Source organism: Octopus sinensis, linkage group LG4, assembly GCF_006345805.1.
Source record: "Octopus sinensis linkage group LG4, ASM634580v1, whole genome shotgun sequence".
NCBI classification, from domain to species: domain Eukaryota; kingdom Metazoa; phylum Mollusca; class Cephalopoda; order Octopoda; family Octopodidae; genus Octopus; species Octopus sinensis.
Genome location: NC_043000.1, coordinates 23,771,484 through 23,786,882, shown reverse-complemented (window position 1 = coordinate 23,786,882; position 15,399 = coordinate 23,771,484). Strand labels below are relative to the sequence as shown.

Sequence of the window (15,399 nt, the reverse complement as noted above, 5' to 3'; positions counted from 1 at the left end):
CTGAAACTTTAAACCAATGTCAGCCACATTTATTCATGCAGAAATATATACTTCAGCTAATAAAACTATCAAAATATATACTTCAGCTATTAAATCTATTAAAATATCTACTATTTAAACTATTAAAATATATACTTCAGCTATTATACCCGATAAGATAATTTATTTTAACTTGTGAGTTGCAGCATTGGTGAGTTTTGGTTGTAATTATTTCATTTATGTTGGAAATACGTCTGTAAAAGGCATGAATTTCACAATTAAGCCTTCTTCACATCAATACTAATAGACACACTACACAAGAAACTGCTAACTAAAATAAGTTCTGCTGAAACATTTTTATGCCCTATGATCAAAGACATTCTAGCCATGACCATCATCATCAACATCAGTCAATGCCTGCTTTCCATGAGTTGGATGGTCTGATAAGATCTGGCAAGCCACTATATAGGACTACATTGTATGTGGACTTCATTTTTAAGACAGTGAAGAGAAGTTTGAGAGAATTCAGCTACTATTTCAAGCAGACTGAAAGATTACATAGAAGATTAAATCTATTTCTAAGATATATTTAATTGTAGGAGGTTAATTTTCTAATTATTATTATTATTATTATTAATAAGAGCACAGACCTCTGCCAAGGCAACACCAACATCCTCTCAATGATTAGCCAGAGATGACTTTTAAAATGATAATATCTGAAATAAGCTCAACTGCTCTCACAAACAAGAATACTAAAAGTGAACCCCGCCACTCTCAAAAATTAAGTAAAAAAAAAACAGGAAAAATAATCCAGAATCCTTGTCTGGTACAGGATTGATCCCAAAATCTAATCAGTTCATGCCAGTCATGAGGCCAAACATCCCTGAAAATTTCATCCAAATCCATCCAGCGGTTCTTGAGATATCTTGTCCATGGACAAACAAACAAACATGACTGAAAACAATACCTCCGCCTTTGCTAAGGTGGAGGTAATAATAAATTCATTTTTAGGCACAAACCCTGAAATTTATGGGTAGGGTACTAGCCAATTAAATCGATTCATGTTTAACTGGTATTTATTTTATCAATTGCAAAAGGACAAACAACAAAGTCAACCTTGGCAGCATCTGAACTCTGAGTGAAAAGACATGAAATGCCAGTAAGCATTTTGTCTGATGTGGATAATATTAATAAACTTGTAAGTTTTTGTTCACACTACTGTACAAATATCTCTTATTTGAATTATTTGATTAGTAATGGAAGGAAGAATAATTGACAAGGTGTATTTAAATATTTATTTAGTATGTAGTAATAATTTTTTTTATTGTTTATAACCTAAAATTTTTTTTTAATTTCAAAAATAAATCAGGTTTCAACTGAAGGAAGAATCTGAATTTATCTTCTTTATTAGTTTTATCTTTTTTTTTTACTTCCTGACTCTTTATTTTGTCTGTATTTTAAAAAAAATATAACAGCTGATCAGTTTTATCATGATATCATAAAAGATTCTGAAGAAACTGAGGTGATGGTCAAAGTTAATTATAAAGAGCATATAAGCTAAAGTTTTAGGCTTTGCCCTTTGTCTGAGAATCAGGAAAGGAAAAAAGTGTTGTTTCTTGGGCTGGAAGCAAGTAAATGAATTTAGAACTAAAATTCACAAGTCTTATAAAATTTAAATTATTTTACTTTGCATTTGAAGTATTTTTGGTATTCATAAAGAAGGACTTTATGTTCTGAGCTGAAACCAAGACAAAGGTGAATTATCTGGTGGTGATTCTACATACAACTTTTGTGTTAATGCGCTAATGCAAAAAATTGTTATTTATACAAGAGATCATTCTTAATGTCCAGATTCTTTTTAAAATAAATTAGTTTTAAATGAAAGGTAAAAGTGAAAGAAAATAATTGGGGAAAATTTTACCTGGTACATGGCTTCATCGCAGGCATTCTGGATACCCAGGTTGACCATGGTGTTGGCCAGAGTTCTCCCCATGTAGAATTCCAGAGAGATATAGTAGATTCTCTGTAAATACAGAAATAAATAAACTTACAATAAAATTGACAGAAAATATTTGGAAAAAACTTTATAGAAAATTGCTCAAGCAAACAACGGAAATTACAAATGCTTTAAAGGCTGGAGTTACATATTCCAAGCTATGATTTCTAGGGATCCATGTTCAACAAAATTCAGAAAGCTACCAAGACTAAATCCAACATTTTAGATTCAAACTATAATAATACTCTTGTGTTTTTCTGTCACAACATATGAATGAGAAAGGAAGGGGTGATAGATAAATAAGGAAGGAAGGAAGGGGTGATGGCAAACTAGTAGTGGGAGCATTTCAACTGTGGGTGAGTATATGTGTGTGTATGTAAAAAGGGAGATATGTGAATGAGTGTGTGTGCGCAATGGAAGTGGGATAGTGAACATTCAATGCTGAAAAGAAAAATCAAAGAGCATTTCAACTCTGTGTGTGTATATGAGTGAGTGTGTGTGTGTACAAGGGTAGTATGTGAGTGTGTGAACCAGCGTTCTTTCAGTAACAAACGATGATCGATGTTACATCTCAGACAACCACTAGATAACATTGACAAGTGTACGAATTTGATTTACCATCCATAGTTATATATATAATACTACAATTAGCTGTCATTTTTGATGGCTCAGGACCAGCTAGTATCTATATATTCTATAACTGTAAACTGCTCATTAATAAGGTAATATTCAAGAATTGATTAAGATTACCAGTTTATTAATTAGCAGTTTATAGTTATATGATACGGAGCTATTATTTTACATCTAAAATGATAGATCTAGTGTTGGATGCCTTCTGAATTTCTTCAAATAATTGATTAAATGAATAAATTTCATTAATGAAATAATAATAGCACTTATAATTGATTGGTCACTTTTGTAACAGATTTAAATAACAGAGTTGGGCTGATCAATATTGGTTTCAAATTTGGCACAGGGCCAGTAGTTTCAAGGGAGTGGGTAAATCAATTATATCAACCCCAGGGCTCAACTGGTACTCATTTTATCAACCCCGAAAGGATGAAAAGCCAAATTGACTTAAGCAGAATTCGTTAGGACAGATGGAACACTGCTAAGCACACTAATCATTCAGCCAGCTCACCGGGGCTGACCCATATTAGCAAACACCAACACAGGGTAGAATCTAAGAGACAGGCAACAGATACTGAAAGGTAGAAATTAATAAAATTCATAAATTACAAGATGCATATACAATAATGGCTTCAAATTTTAGCACAAGGCCATATTTTAGAGGGAGGGGATAAGTTGATTACATCAACCCCAGTGCTCAACTGGGAGCACTGTATCCTTCAAAACTTCCATGCTTCCTGAGATTCACCAACACTGCACCTGATTTTCTCCCCTCCATACACACACAAGCATGTATCTGACTCATACACTCTTCACTTTCCAGACATTTGTACATTACTGCATATGCATTATATGCACTTTTGACAAGTTGTGGTGCACCTGAGCACTGTATACAATAATTTCATTATTATTATTTTTTAAAAGCAGAGTTGACCTTAGCAAAGTTTGTGCTCAGAATATAAAGACAGATGAAACGCTGTTAAGCATTGTGTCTGGCATGCTAATGATTCTGCCAGCTTGCTGCTTTACATGCATATATATGAATGGCAGCCAGTTGATGTTGCAGAACATCTGTTTCATTATGATGAAAGTATATCGTGTGGGAAGTTAATTTTTACCTAGAACCAAGAAAGTTATATTTCTATAGCTTTTCAAATTACTGACATGATGTGTTGGCCACAACTCCGGACAGAAGTTGTTACTATTTTTCTGAAAGAGGGTGGAATTTGAAAACAGAATGCAGAGTCGGAACAGATACTGTAAGGCATCCCATTTGACCATCTAGCAATTCCACTAATCCATTGCCTTGGAGTTGTACTTCTTTTTTTCTTACTGACTCCAAAAAGAAAGAATAAGTTGACCTTGGCAGGATTTGAACTCAGAGTACTGAAAGTTGAAAAAAATATTGTGTGCTATTCTATCCAACATTGTAACAGTTCTGCTAATTTGCTGCCTTAAAGTACATCATGTAACCTAACCTATTTATTTCTGAGAAATATGTAAACCTATGAACAAGTATAGAATGCTTTACAATATGGCGATGTTTAAGATGCTAGACTACTTTTCACAAATGTAGACATTCATGCTTCCACTTGTGCATTCTGCTTCAAGGTAAATTGTATTGTTTTTACCTTTCTCAGTTAAGATAGTTGTTATTTGTTGAGAAGGCCCAGTTAACCCTGCTTTGGGATGTAGCCAATTTAAGAATTGTTCAGTCAGTATTCCAGCTGCAGCCACATTGTCTATTTAGAGCATGCTGTTATAAGATTTCACACCTAGAATATGTGGTTCACAATTTAAAAATGGTAGAAATGTTTGTTAAGGGTGATTAAGTAGGCAAGTAAATTTACATCACAGTTCCTTTGTTGGCTCAAATATTGTCTGCTATGGTTGTCAGTGTAATGAAGGCTGTTATTCTAGTCTTTTACTGGTTTCAGTTAATGGACAAATGCCATGCTGGGGCATTGCCTTCAAGACTTTTCAATCAAGCGACTTCAGTACTTATTTCAATCTCAAACTTAATTAACAAATTATAAATATCAAAAAGTTTTTGAGATACTCAAGTTTTACACTGGTAAGCACACACACACACAAGTATGATGAGCTTCTGCACAGTTTTCATCTATCAAACATCTACCAAATTCATCTCACATGGTATTGATTAACCTGAGTCTTTAGTAGAAGATATTTGCCTAAGATGTGATGTAATGGAGTGGAAACCAGAATCATTGGGAAGAAAAACTTCTTAGAAACACGCTCTTAGATATACATATTTATAACCATAAAATATTTGCTTGTCTAAGAAGCCAATGCTAACATGTAAAAATAAATGTAAAATTTAGGGTATGGAAGGTGTCTATATTGTCTGGAATACTAAATTTTATTTTAATAAAATATTCAACTAAACTCCCATTAAAGAAGTAAGAAAATAAAATATGTTAAAATACAATGAAGATGAATGGTCTTAGTAAGCTAAATAAATTAAATGTAGTAAAATTGAGATTTATTTCAGAAATATATTTGAAAAACATTTTAATTCTTGGAATACATCTTTGAAGATTATACATTACTAAAGGGAACTTGAGCCTGTTCATTATTCCATTCTGAGTGATAGAGTCACTTATTCAACAGATATCATTGCTCCAGTGTTTATGGCACAGGTTGGATGGGTCTGCAATGATTTAAATCTTATATCATCTCAGGTCTTTCTTGAGAAAAAATAATAAAAAAAAAAACACTGCCAAAGGAGCAGTTTTAATCCAGGAAGTATTATCCATTCATGTTTTATGTCCATGCCAGCACACCTGTCCCTCCTGTACACATTGACTGATGACTTTAATGCCTGTCCACTCTCAACTCCACCTACTGTCGTGTCATGTCAGGTACCTCTTACAGATCCTATTTGAATCATTTTTCTCCAGCTTCTACAAATCTTCCACATTTAAAGCCCATAACTAACTGCTGTGTAGTATCACACTCTTACACCTGATGCCATCTGCCTTTAAGAAAAACTGTTTGTTACCAACAGATAACAGTCCTTGAGGCCTTACTCTCACTGCAACCAACATCAGCATTGATTAAGTCATCTAGGACAAGTCAATGAGGGAGTCACTACACATGGATGATAACCCTACTAGAAATAGTAGCTATATGTCCCCCATCAAGTAAACAGATGACCATATTGGATAATATACACTAAGATAAACAATGCCAAAGAGAAGGACAGAATGGTTGCAGCTGCAGGTAATAAAGACTTCTGAATGCATCTAGTGACCCACCTGAACGTTTAAAAAAAAAAATCAAAATAAATATTTTAAAAAGTTAAGTTAAAAAAACCCAGTCTCTCCCACTAAAATGGTGAATCCAAGGAAAAAATAGAAAGAAAGAATGGAAAAGATAAGCCTTTTCCTCGAAAAAGGAAAAAAAAAACTGGGATCGTTTCCTTTTTACATGTGCCGTTCAAAAGGAAAAGATCCAAAAACTGAAGCTAAGAAAGAAAAAAACGTGTATTAAGACTGAAAAGAGCAGGATGTAAATTTTGATATCGTTAAGTTTGTGTACAACTATTGATTTGCAAATGATACCAACTCCCTTCCATGAGATGATATAAGATTTAAATCATTGCAGACCCATCCAACCTGTGCCATAAACTGGAGCAATGATATCTGTTGAATAACATCGTTGAGAACGGTTTCATCATCACACCGTTACATTTGTCTTCTAAAAGTACACCGAGATCAAGTCAACAGAGAGCGATATTTGAGTCAACTAACCTAAAAACATGTTGACTAGGTATTTTTTACAATCAAGAATTGTCTCCCTTGATGAGTGCAATAGTGAGCATTAACAGCAGTCAGTAGAAACCAAGTAGGGAAGCTACGACTTACTGATAACAAATCTCACCCCAAGCAAGCCCGTAAATATAATCACCCAAAAGTGATGTAGGTAGATAAGAATGTTTGGCCAAACTGAAACGTTTTTGTCAAGTTGTTGCCATGATCCGACCACCGCCTTATCGCGACTACCCACCATATGTCCAAATGCTTATGCAATGCCATCCACTTTCCAGGTCCTATAGAACTTTGACTCAGCCGACGGGACAGGGTTATACAGGCAGATGACCGACACCAATCTTTAGGCATAACTTTCCATTCACCCACACATACAACCAAAACTTACAGCCGTAAGTAGTTCATTCGTCGCACAGAATATGGTTTACAATTTACGGTAAATTTTGATACCCAATTTACAGCATTGGAAAAAATCGTCTACCACTCTATACTGTTTGGCATATTTTAACCCAGTTGCAAGACTATGAGGGATGCTTCCGTACACTTCACAACCCTCAACTGGCTTCCAAACCTGAACCGGTCATTTCAGTCTTTTGCCAAAAAGTTCTCTATCAACTTTGCGATACGCTCCTTTCTTTCAGCAGTGTCTCCCCAGAAAGACTGTCCACACTTGGTACCCTCTTTTCATTCAACTCCACATTGCACACACTCAGTAAATCTCCCTTAAAACTATCCTTATTACTCCACTAAGTTCACACCATGCGCTCAAACATACGAAGTGCAGAAATGCTTCTGGTCGCTTCCAACCAACTTCGCTACCGGCCAACATGAAAGCAAAGACACCTTCTTGCAATGTTCATTATATAATCTCTTTCTCTCTCTCACACACACCTCACAAGTTGTAGCAGCGCCTTCTAGTTCCTCGTCTAAAACGATTTTTACTAACTTCCTAAAATACTCTCGCCCACCATTTTCAAGATTCTAACGCTGTGTCATTTCTGTAGAGACATACATCAACTTCACTGTTTGTTCATTTTGCTTCTAATTTCATTTTGTATGCACAAAAGTTAACCTTACCCTTCTTGGGGCCTTACCTGCTTCATCACCATATACACAAAATCGTTAAATTTGAAATCATTCTCTGGTCCAACAAAGCAACCTACATTGGCGGTATTCGTTTCATCATCATCAAACTGTATCGTCCAGACTTTCTCGCTGTTAACTTATAATCCTAAATACACTCACGCAGATATTAGCCTTCACTTTAACCTCTATGAACAAAGAAGTTTGCTAAAGCTAGTCATGCACAGCTAAAACAAACTTTATAAACATCTTAGGAGGAGAACATGACACCAAAGTTTATTTCAACAACAAGAGAATCGCTACACAACATCTTATTCTCTCTGCTAATAAATAACACGTACCCAAATCCCTCAAACGTTGTAAATTCTAGACATCATATCTGATTATTTCTCATGGTAATCAATAACACACCATATTTCAGATGCCGCAGCTATTTCCACACAAATATTCTAGACTACACCTAGAAGAAATTTCATTTGGCATTTGGCACAAATTCACCAACATACAATGGTAACTTATTGGTGCATTATCGTCATTCTCTATCTGTTCTACTGCTACAGCATCTCATGTTTTTTGTTTCTTAATTGGCAACCTGTACACTATCCACACCAAATGTACCTGTCCTCCCGTATCTCATTTTCTTCAAAATTGAACTCCCTGATATTCTCTCCGTCTCCTCCTCACATAATCGCAACAGAATTTCAAGCTTGACATCAACTACATCGATCAAAACAATCTTGGCGGAATTGCAAACGTCAAGCACTCTCCCTGCCTTTACTGGCAATGCACAAGGCCTACTTTGATAAGAGAAAGGTTAACGGGCTCACTACATCGAATCAATTTGTATACTAAAACAATTTACTATAGTCGTTGTCTTGCTCAGAGCAAACCGTCCGTAACAAACTCGTAACCTTTTAGGGAAATTTAGACTTCTTGCAGGTTGAATAATGCGTAGAAGCGCAAGTGAAACATACATACATACATACATACATACATACATACATACATACATACATACATACATACATACATGCATACATACATACATACATACATACATGCATGAATACATGCATGCATACATACATACATGCATGTAGACACACAACCTGCACAATTACTTTCCGCTCTAAAGAAGGTCAAGGTCATGGGAGCAAGGACGTGATAAGTAGTAGTAGCAGCAGCAGACAGCTACATAAAGGTTATTGGCGAGGGGATGGACTAGAAAGTACGTGACCAAGAACCAGTACATGATGGTTGTTGGTATGGAGATGAAATAGAAACACCCATGACCAAAATGATAAGAGGAGAGAGAGAGAGAGAGAGTAATGGAAGAGAGCAAATGTGAGAGGATGCTAAAAGAGAGAGAGAGAGAGTGAGCAACTGGGGAGAACCAGAGTGGTATGAGCGAGAGAGAGAGATGGAGAGAGATGAGGAGCGTGTGCAATAATCAGCTGGACGATCTCGCTCTCCCCCTCTCTCATATATATATTTATAAATTTTGACACACATGAAAGTATTACTTTTGTTTATTTTTAGAAAAGTACTTTCCTTTTCACGTTTTACTAAAATCATATTAATGTGGTATACCAGTTTTCTTCGTTTGTAACTGTATTACATTTTCCAACAAGCAGCTTCGTCTACTGTTTGGCTTTATGCAGATTGTTTCCCCTATATTCAGTGAAAAACTAGTCACTCAACACTAAATAGAATCGATTTTATCAGTACTGAGGTAACGTGGGTGGCAACGCCAGTACTTGATTTTATCATCTTCGAAGGGATGAAATGCGAAGTCTACCTCGACAAGATTCGAACTCAATAAAGTCAAAGACAGTAACAAAATATCATTTTATCCACCGCTCTGCCGACTTTGCCAACCCACGAATCCTTAAAATGACACAATGCCAGCAATTTTGAGGGGGCGGGGGGACAGTTGATTAAATCGATCTCACTACTTCACTGGTACTTTATTTTATCGAGGCCGAAGGGACAAAAGGCAAAGTTGACCTGGACGGGATTTGAACTCAGTACGTAAAGAACGGGGAAAAAAAATTGCAGTAGGGCATTTATATTTTTGTGACGCAGGAGAGATTCAGCCAGCCCGTAGCCTTCACGAATCTTTTTATAAAAAGCAATAATTAACAAATAAACAGTGTTCAACAAAACCATCTCTAAGAGGTTATATATATATATATATATATATATATATATAGTATTTCGGGACAGTTATTTATTATTTTTTTTGCCAAATAAACACGCACTACATATTTGTTCTTCATTGTTCTTATTCTAACTCATGTCCATTGTCCGGAAATCTTTCGTCACACACCTGTGACCTCCTCAACGACACTTTCCGTCTTCGTGTGTGCTCCTGTTCTGCTTATTCCATTCTGTTGCTGAAGAGGTCGCAGATGTGTGACGAAAGATTTCCAGACAATGGACATGAGTTAGAATAAGAACAATGAAGAACGAATATATAATATGCGTGTGTTTATTTACTGTTGTGTCTGGGGAGAGTTATTCTCTTTTGGTGCCCTCTAAAGGTTGCAAGACGCAACGAAAATTTTAGAAAATAAAAAAAGAGAAATAAGTGGAAATTTTACCGGTGAGTCTGTTAAATTTTAAGGCACCAAAAGAGAATGACTCTCCCCAGACACGAAAGAACTCACATAAAGAATATTGCAAACCAAATCCCAAAACGAAATAGGTGTGTGTGTGTGTGTTTAAAGTTTATTCGCTAATAAGATCGTTAGAATGTTTTTCAGAAAAATAAAAAGAGTAAATTTGTGTAGATTTCTTGATTTTTAGCTTCTCTATGGGAAAATGTATTTTTTTAAAAATCTTTTCTATTGAGAATTGTTTTCATAACCTCTAGCTTGTTTACAAGGAGTGTCAACGAAGAGCTAACAAGTTCAAGGACACAGCAACAATGGGAAGGACTGTTTTGCTAACTCTCGGCGAAGCAGAAAACAAAAACTAACACGTGTTTAGGACATCAAAGGAAGGATGTGTTACAGAGTGTTTTCCAGTGGTTGGATTTAACGCAAAGTAAATGATGAATTATGATTTATCTTCGAAAAAAAAAAAAAAAAAAAAAAAAAACTGACAAGAAATAAAGCGTAGAAATTTTGCGCTTTTCCCACTTATAAATAAATATATAATTGGCTTATATTTCTTACAATTAAAATTGAATTAAAACCGTCTATATATACGTTAACCTCTTCGACAGAGCTCCCCTACAGGCGTAAGCTCTCTCGCCACAAGGTAGTGCCGCGGTCCCTCCTGCACATCACTAATTAGACGACGAGGCATTTGGCTACCTTCAGGGAGAGATGACGAGGCATTTGGCTACCATATTTACGTTTATGTATTTGTTTTGTAAGATTCTTGATGTGAAATTGTTTTACTTGGAGACTGTCATATTTTGCCAATTAAACACACGCACTGTTTGGTCTTCAGTTCACTTTTATTATTATTATTATTATTATTATCATTATTATTATTATTATTATCATCATTATTATTATGTTAGTTTCTTTGTCGATCTTCTTTCGCCACACATCCTGTGACCTGTTCAACAACCCTACGTGTCTCCTCTAGTTCTGCAGAACAAGAGGTGACACGTGGAATAAAAAGTCGTTGAAAAGGTCACAGGATGTGTGACGAAAGAGCAAAATACGACCATCCCCAAGTATAACAATAAGTCTATAATTGATCTAGATGCAGGGACAGGAAGAAAACTGATTCCAATCTATACATCCCGAAGGAGGTGCTCTCCATCTAGAAGAACCACTCGAAATATTTGAGCAATTATTTTATAGGATTGGAGAACATTGAACTTGTTGCAGATAAGGCGCACGCGCGCGCACACAATTGTGTTGCTCAGCATTTTATTCGTGGAAGGATTTCTTACACTTAGCATTAGCACACAATAACAAATTTGGAAACCGAATGATATATTTTTATTTACTGACCCCAGAGGGATGAGAAGCAAAGATGACATCGGCAAGAATTGAACGCTTGAGAGAAGACCGGCATTAAACTATTTCTAGTGTTTCTCTATCTCATCTGCCGTGTCATATTTAAAAATTTTGAGAAATTTGGACTCAGAACAACACTATTTATGCCTTCCCGACGTACTAGAAATAGCAGCCTAATCGCCTTCGAACCAAACTCCTATCTCTAAAAGAAGATACACACACTACTGTCTTTAAAAATTTTTTTAAAAAACACGTATCTTGACACCACTCCCCCCACAAAAAGTTGGAATGGTCATGGTAGAAATGCCTTCGATTACAGATATACCTCTAATCAGTGTTGACTTGGAGCAACCAAAAAATAAAAATGGGTAAATTGAAAGCGTTTCTGTGGGGGTGATGCTACCACAGAATCGATAGCGATCAAAGTAGATGCCTTGCATTAAAAAAAAACACCAAAAAAAAAAACTGAACATTTTCAAACATACCAATTATTGATACACTAATGATCAGAGAGATCCATAAGTAATTGTTGCTGTCCAATTTTGTAAAATAGAAATTTGGACAAGTAGACAGATGGTTAACAATCGTTTAAAAATACTCGTTCGTATGAAATATTTCTTGCTAAAAGTCTAACCCCAAGATAATTTCTTACATAATTACCATACTTCCTCGTGTATAGTAAACACCCTTAATTTAGTGTTAAATCTTGGTACAAAAATTTTTTTTCTTGATAGTTTTAGCATTGTCTCACGTATAAGTCGCACCTCAGATTATTTCAGTTATAATCAAGTATTAAACAACCGAAATTACTAAGATGATCCGGTTCCCGACTGAAGATTAGAGGCTTCGAGTGACCCGTCGGTTTTTTGTGTCGTCTCCTCGTGTGTTTTTGCGTTCTTGTCCCACTTTGTAATTTATATTTTATATTAAATTCTATACATATAAATAGTGTTACTTATATACGAGTAAATACGGTATGTGTATTAAAGAAAACTTAATACTGTTTATTACATATGCAGAATAAGCTATTATTAGCTGAAAGAAAATTTTTTTCTATTTGGGTTACTTTGAACAATAAATCGTGTTGGTTTATTCGAGCTAGTAGCTTTCTTTAAGAGTATTTATTTGCGGAAGAAAACAAGTGTAGCAAGATCATATGAAAGGAAGATAAGCGTCACTCAGGTACTGCTCACCTATTTGGGGCAGTGCATGTGAGCTATATGAAAGAAATACGTCTCTTCTGCTAACAAGTGCACGTTTGAAGGAGCATGCTCTAATCACAAGCAACTCAATAGAAAAAAAATTTAAATAATAATAATAAAAATAACGGACGGCCATATCTAGAAACTTTTGATCATTTAATCAGGTCAGTAACAAATATTTCGCACCCGGAAAATGAGAATGGAAATTCGAATACCTATTTTCAATATTTGCGTTGCAGTGAACGGTAGCGATTTGGAAATTCCTAAACGTATCTTAGTTATAGATATGATAATGATTAGAGATTCGATTATTCCTGTCCAGTTTTTGTCACAAATTGAATTTATATAAGTAACAGGTGGATAAATGATCGCTTAAAAATAAATATTAATTCTAATGAAAAGTTTCTAGCACCAAGTCTAAATATGAAAGTGGAATCTTCCATAATAAGCCAAATCAATTAAAATCTTGTTTATCATATTTGAAGAGTCAGGTAATAATGTCACTTATTCTATTTGAAGCTGTGTAGACAATGAAATAAAAAAACTCACTCAACAGTTGGTTTACTGGAGTTGGCGGCTTGGAAGTAGCCAGTTCCAGTAAACCAACTGAAGTGGCTTAGAGATAACAAGTGTAGAATACAAACATTAGCAGACAATGACGAAATAATCGCTTTGAAAGGGAGAGAGGTGTAGGGTACTATTCGCGTATTTGGGGCAGTGCATCTGCATCGTAAAAACACTGAAATATGTTTGTATGTACGTACGTATACAACATACACATACCTAGGCAGCCACATATACATACGATGTGTATGTGAGAGAGAGTGGGGGAGAGAGAATGTAATATTAGGTATACATTTATAATAAGTCGATCGGCTAAACAAGTAAACTTCCAAAAAAAGTATCAATATGGTCAATCGACTATCTACAAACCTTCAATTCGTAACCAAACATCTTAAAAAATTAATTTTAGGTGAGCTAGAACTAAATTATCTAAAATTAAGCTGGAATAGTCATGGTAAGAATACTTCTGATCATAGTATATTACTCGATCGAGGCCAAACCTGGGTTGATAACGACGTTCATTCACCAACATTGCGATCGCTGGCGCTGCCTTATCAACCGATTCTTTCTACCACAAGCTGCTTGTCGTCAACCCACTCACGTCAGTCAGCTTGTCATCTCGGTCGTTTCCCAACTCTTAGAGACATCATACTGAATATATTACCAGTCCTGCCATACATGTAATGCATTCTGCTGGAAATCTATATTTGATCATGCATCGTATCCTAACAATCAAGGTCCACGAAACCTAAATTCATCATGAGACATTAATATTAACAGTATCACAATACTATCTTTTCCCCCCGCCCCGCCCATTCCGTGAACGATCGGTCCTTTGCAAGATTAATATTGACATTTGTTTAAGAGGGCGTCACCAAAGACCAGTAAAGTCGTTGCATAGGTATAATTAGATGGATTGTGAAGATGTTTTTTCCTATCATTTCGGTTGATAATTAATAAAGTGGAAAGTTACAAGCAAAACATATATAAAGTCAAACTTGTCACATTTCAGACCATAGATTATGGCCCCTTATACGATAGAATAAAAATGGTTAGCAAAATATATTTAATACATAAATATGACAATATAATTTTACTAATAAATCTTACAATTTCATAACATACACATAACATAAATATTCTGAATATTTTTTAAAGTTAGTAAAACACACACACAAAAAAAAAAAAACGGTGTCGCCTCAAAACGGTAGACTTAAAATATTCTAGTATTTGCAAGTTTTAGTATACAATCTTTAGCAAGAAATCTCGACAAATATCCGAAGATGAAACGGTAATTCCGTTGCTAAAAATAAATAAACGATGAGAATATTATACAACTGAAGGATTTTGTATCCAATCGATATCCTAATAGGAATCTCGATGCGGATACATTCGAGTTACCAATCTGTAATTCCTTGGATGCATAAAAAGTGATTGAATTGTAAAATTATAATAAAGAATGAGTTTTAAAAAAGTAATAAGGAAATAATAAAAATAAAAAAATAATCGAAAGAGGGAAAGCAATTTTTATTTGCTTGAAGTGAATGTAAAAATGCCTGGTATTGTATGTATGTATGTGTGTATGTATGTATGCGTGTGTGTTATTCGATCGGCCCCCAGTTTCGTGCGCTTGCACTTATCGCTTGATAAAGTGCTAATACACGAAACTCATGGCCCTTGAGTCACTTTATAACTTCTGCGATTAAATAATGCATACGCACATATATATATATATGCATATATATATATGCACATATATATATGCATATATATATATATGCACATATTCGTATATATATATGCATATATGCACATATATATATGCATATATATATATATGCACATATATATATGCATATATATATATATATATATATATATTTATATATATATATGCACACATATATATATATGCATATATATATATATATATATACACACACACACACATATATATATGGTTAATGTTATATATTTTTTTAAATTGTATTTTCTTGCATGTTTGTGTGTGTATGCATATTATATATATATATATATTATAAACACGGCTGCAGTTTGTACAAGAGAAACAGTAATAACAATATTAGTCGTATTAAATCGAAGGCTGCTAGTTAGAGATAAGCAATAACAAATTCTCTCTCTCTCTCTCTCTCTGTGAGCTAGAAAAAAACCCC

General features: G+C 34.8%; 1 protein-coding gene across 1 annotated transcript in view; it reads right to left on the bottom strand.

The window, feature by feature from the left end:
* The window catches only part of LOC115210188 (glycogen phosphorylase, muscle form), a 42,339-nt gene that overhangs the window by 25,776 nt on the left and 1,164 nt on the right, over positions 1-15,399 (bottom strand). The window contains exon 2 of the mRNA XM_029778644.2: positions 1,901-2,002. Coding sequence (XP_029634504.1) covers positions 1,901-2,002 — 102 coding nt within the window. The remainder of the gene's footprint in view (positions 1-1,900; positions 2,003-15,399) is intronic.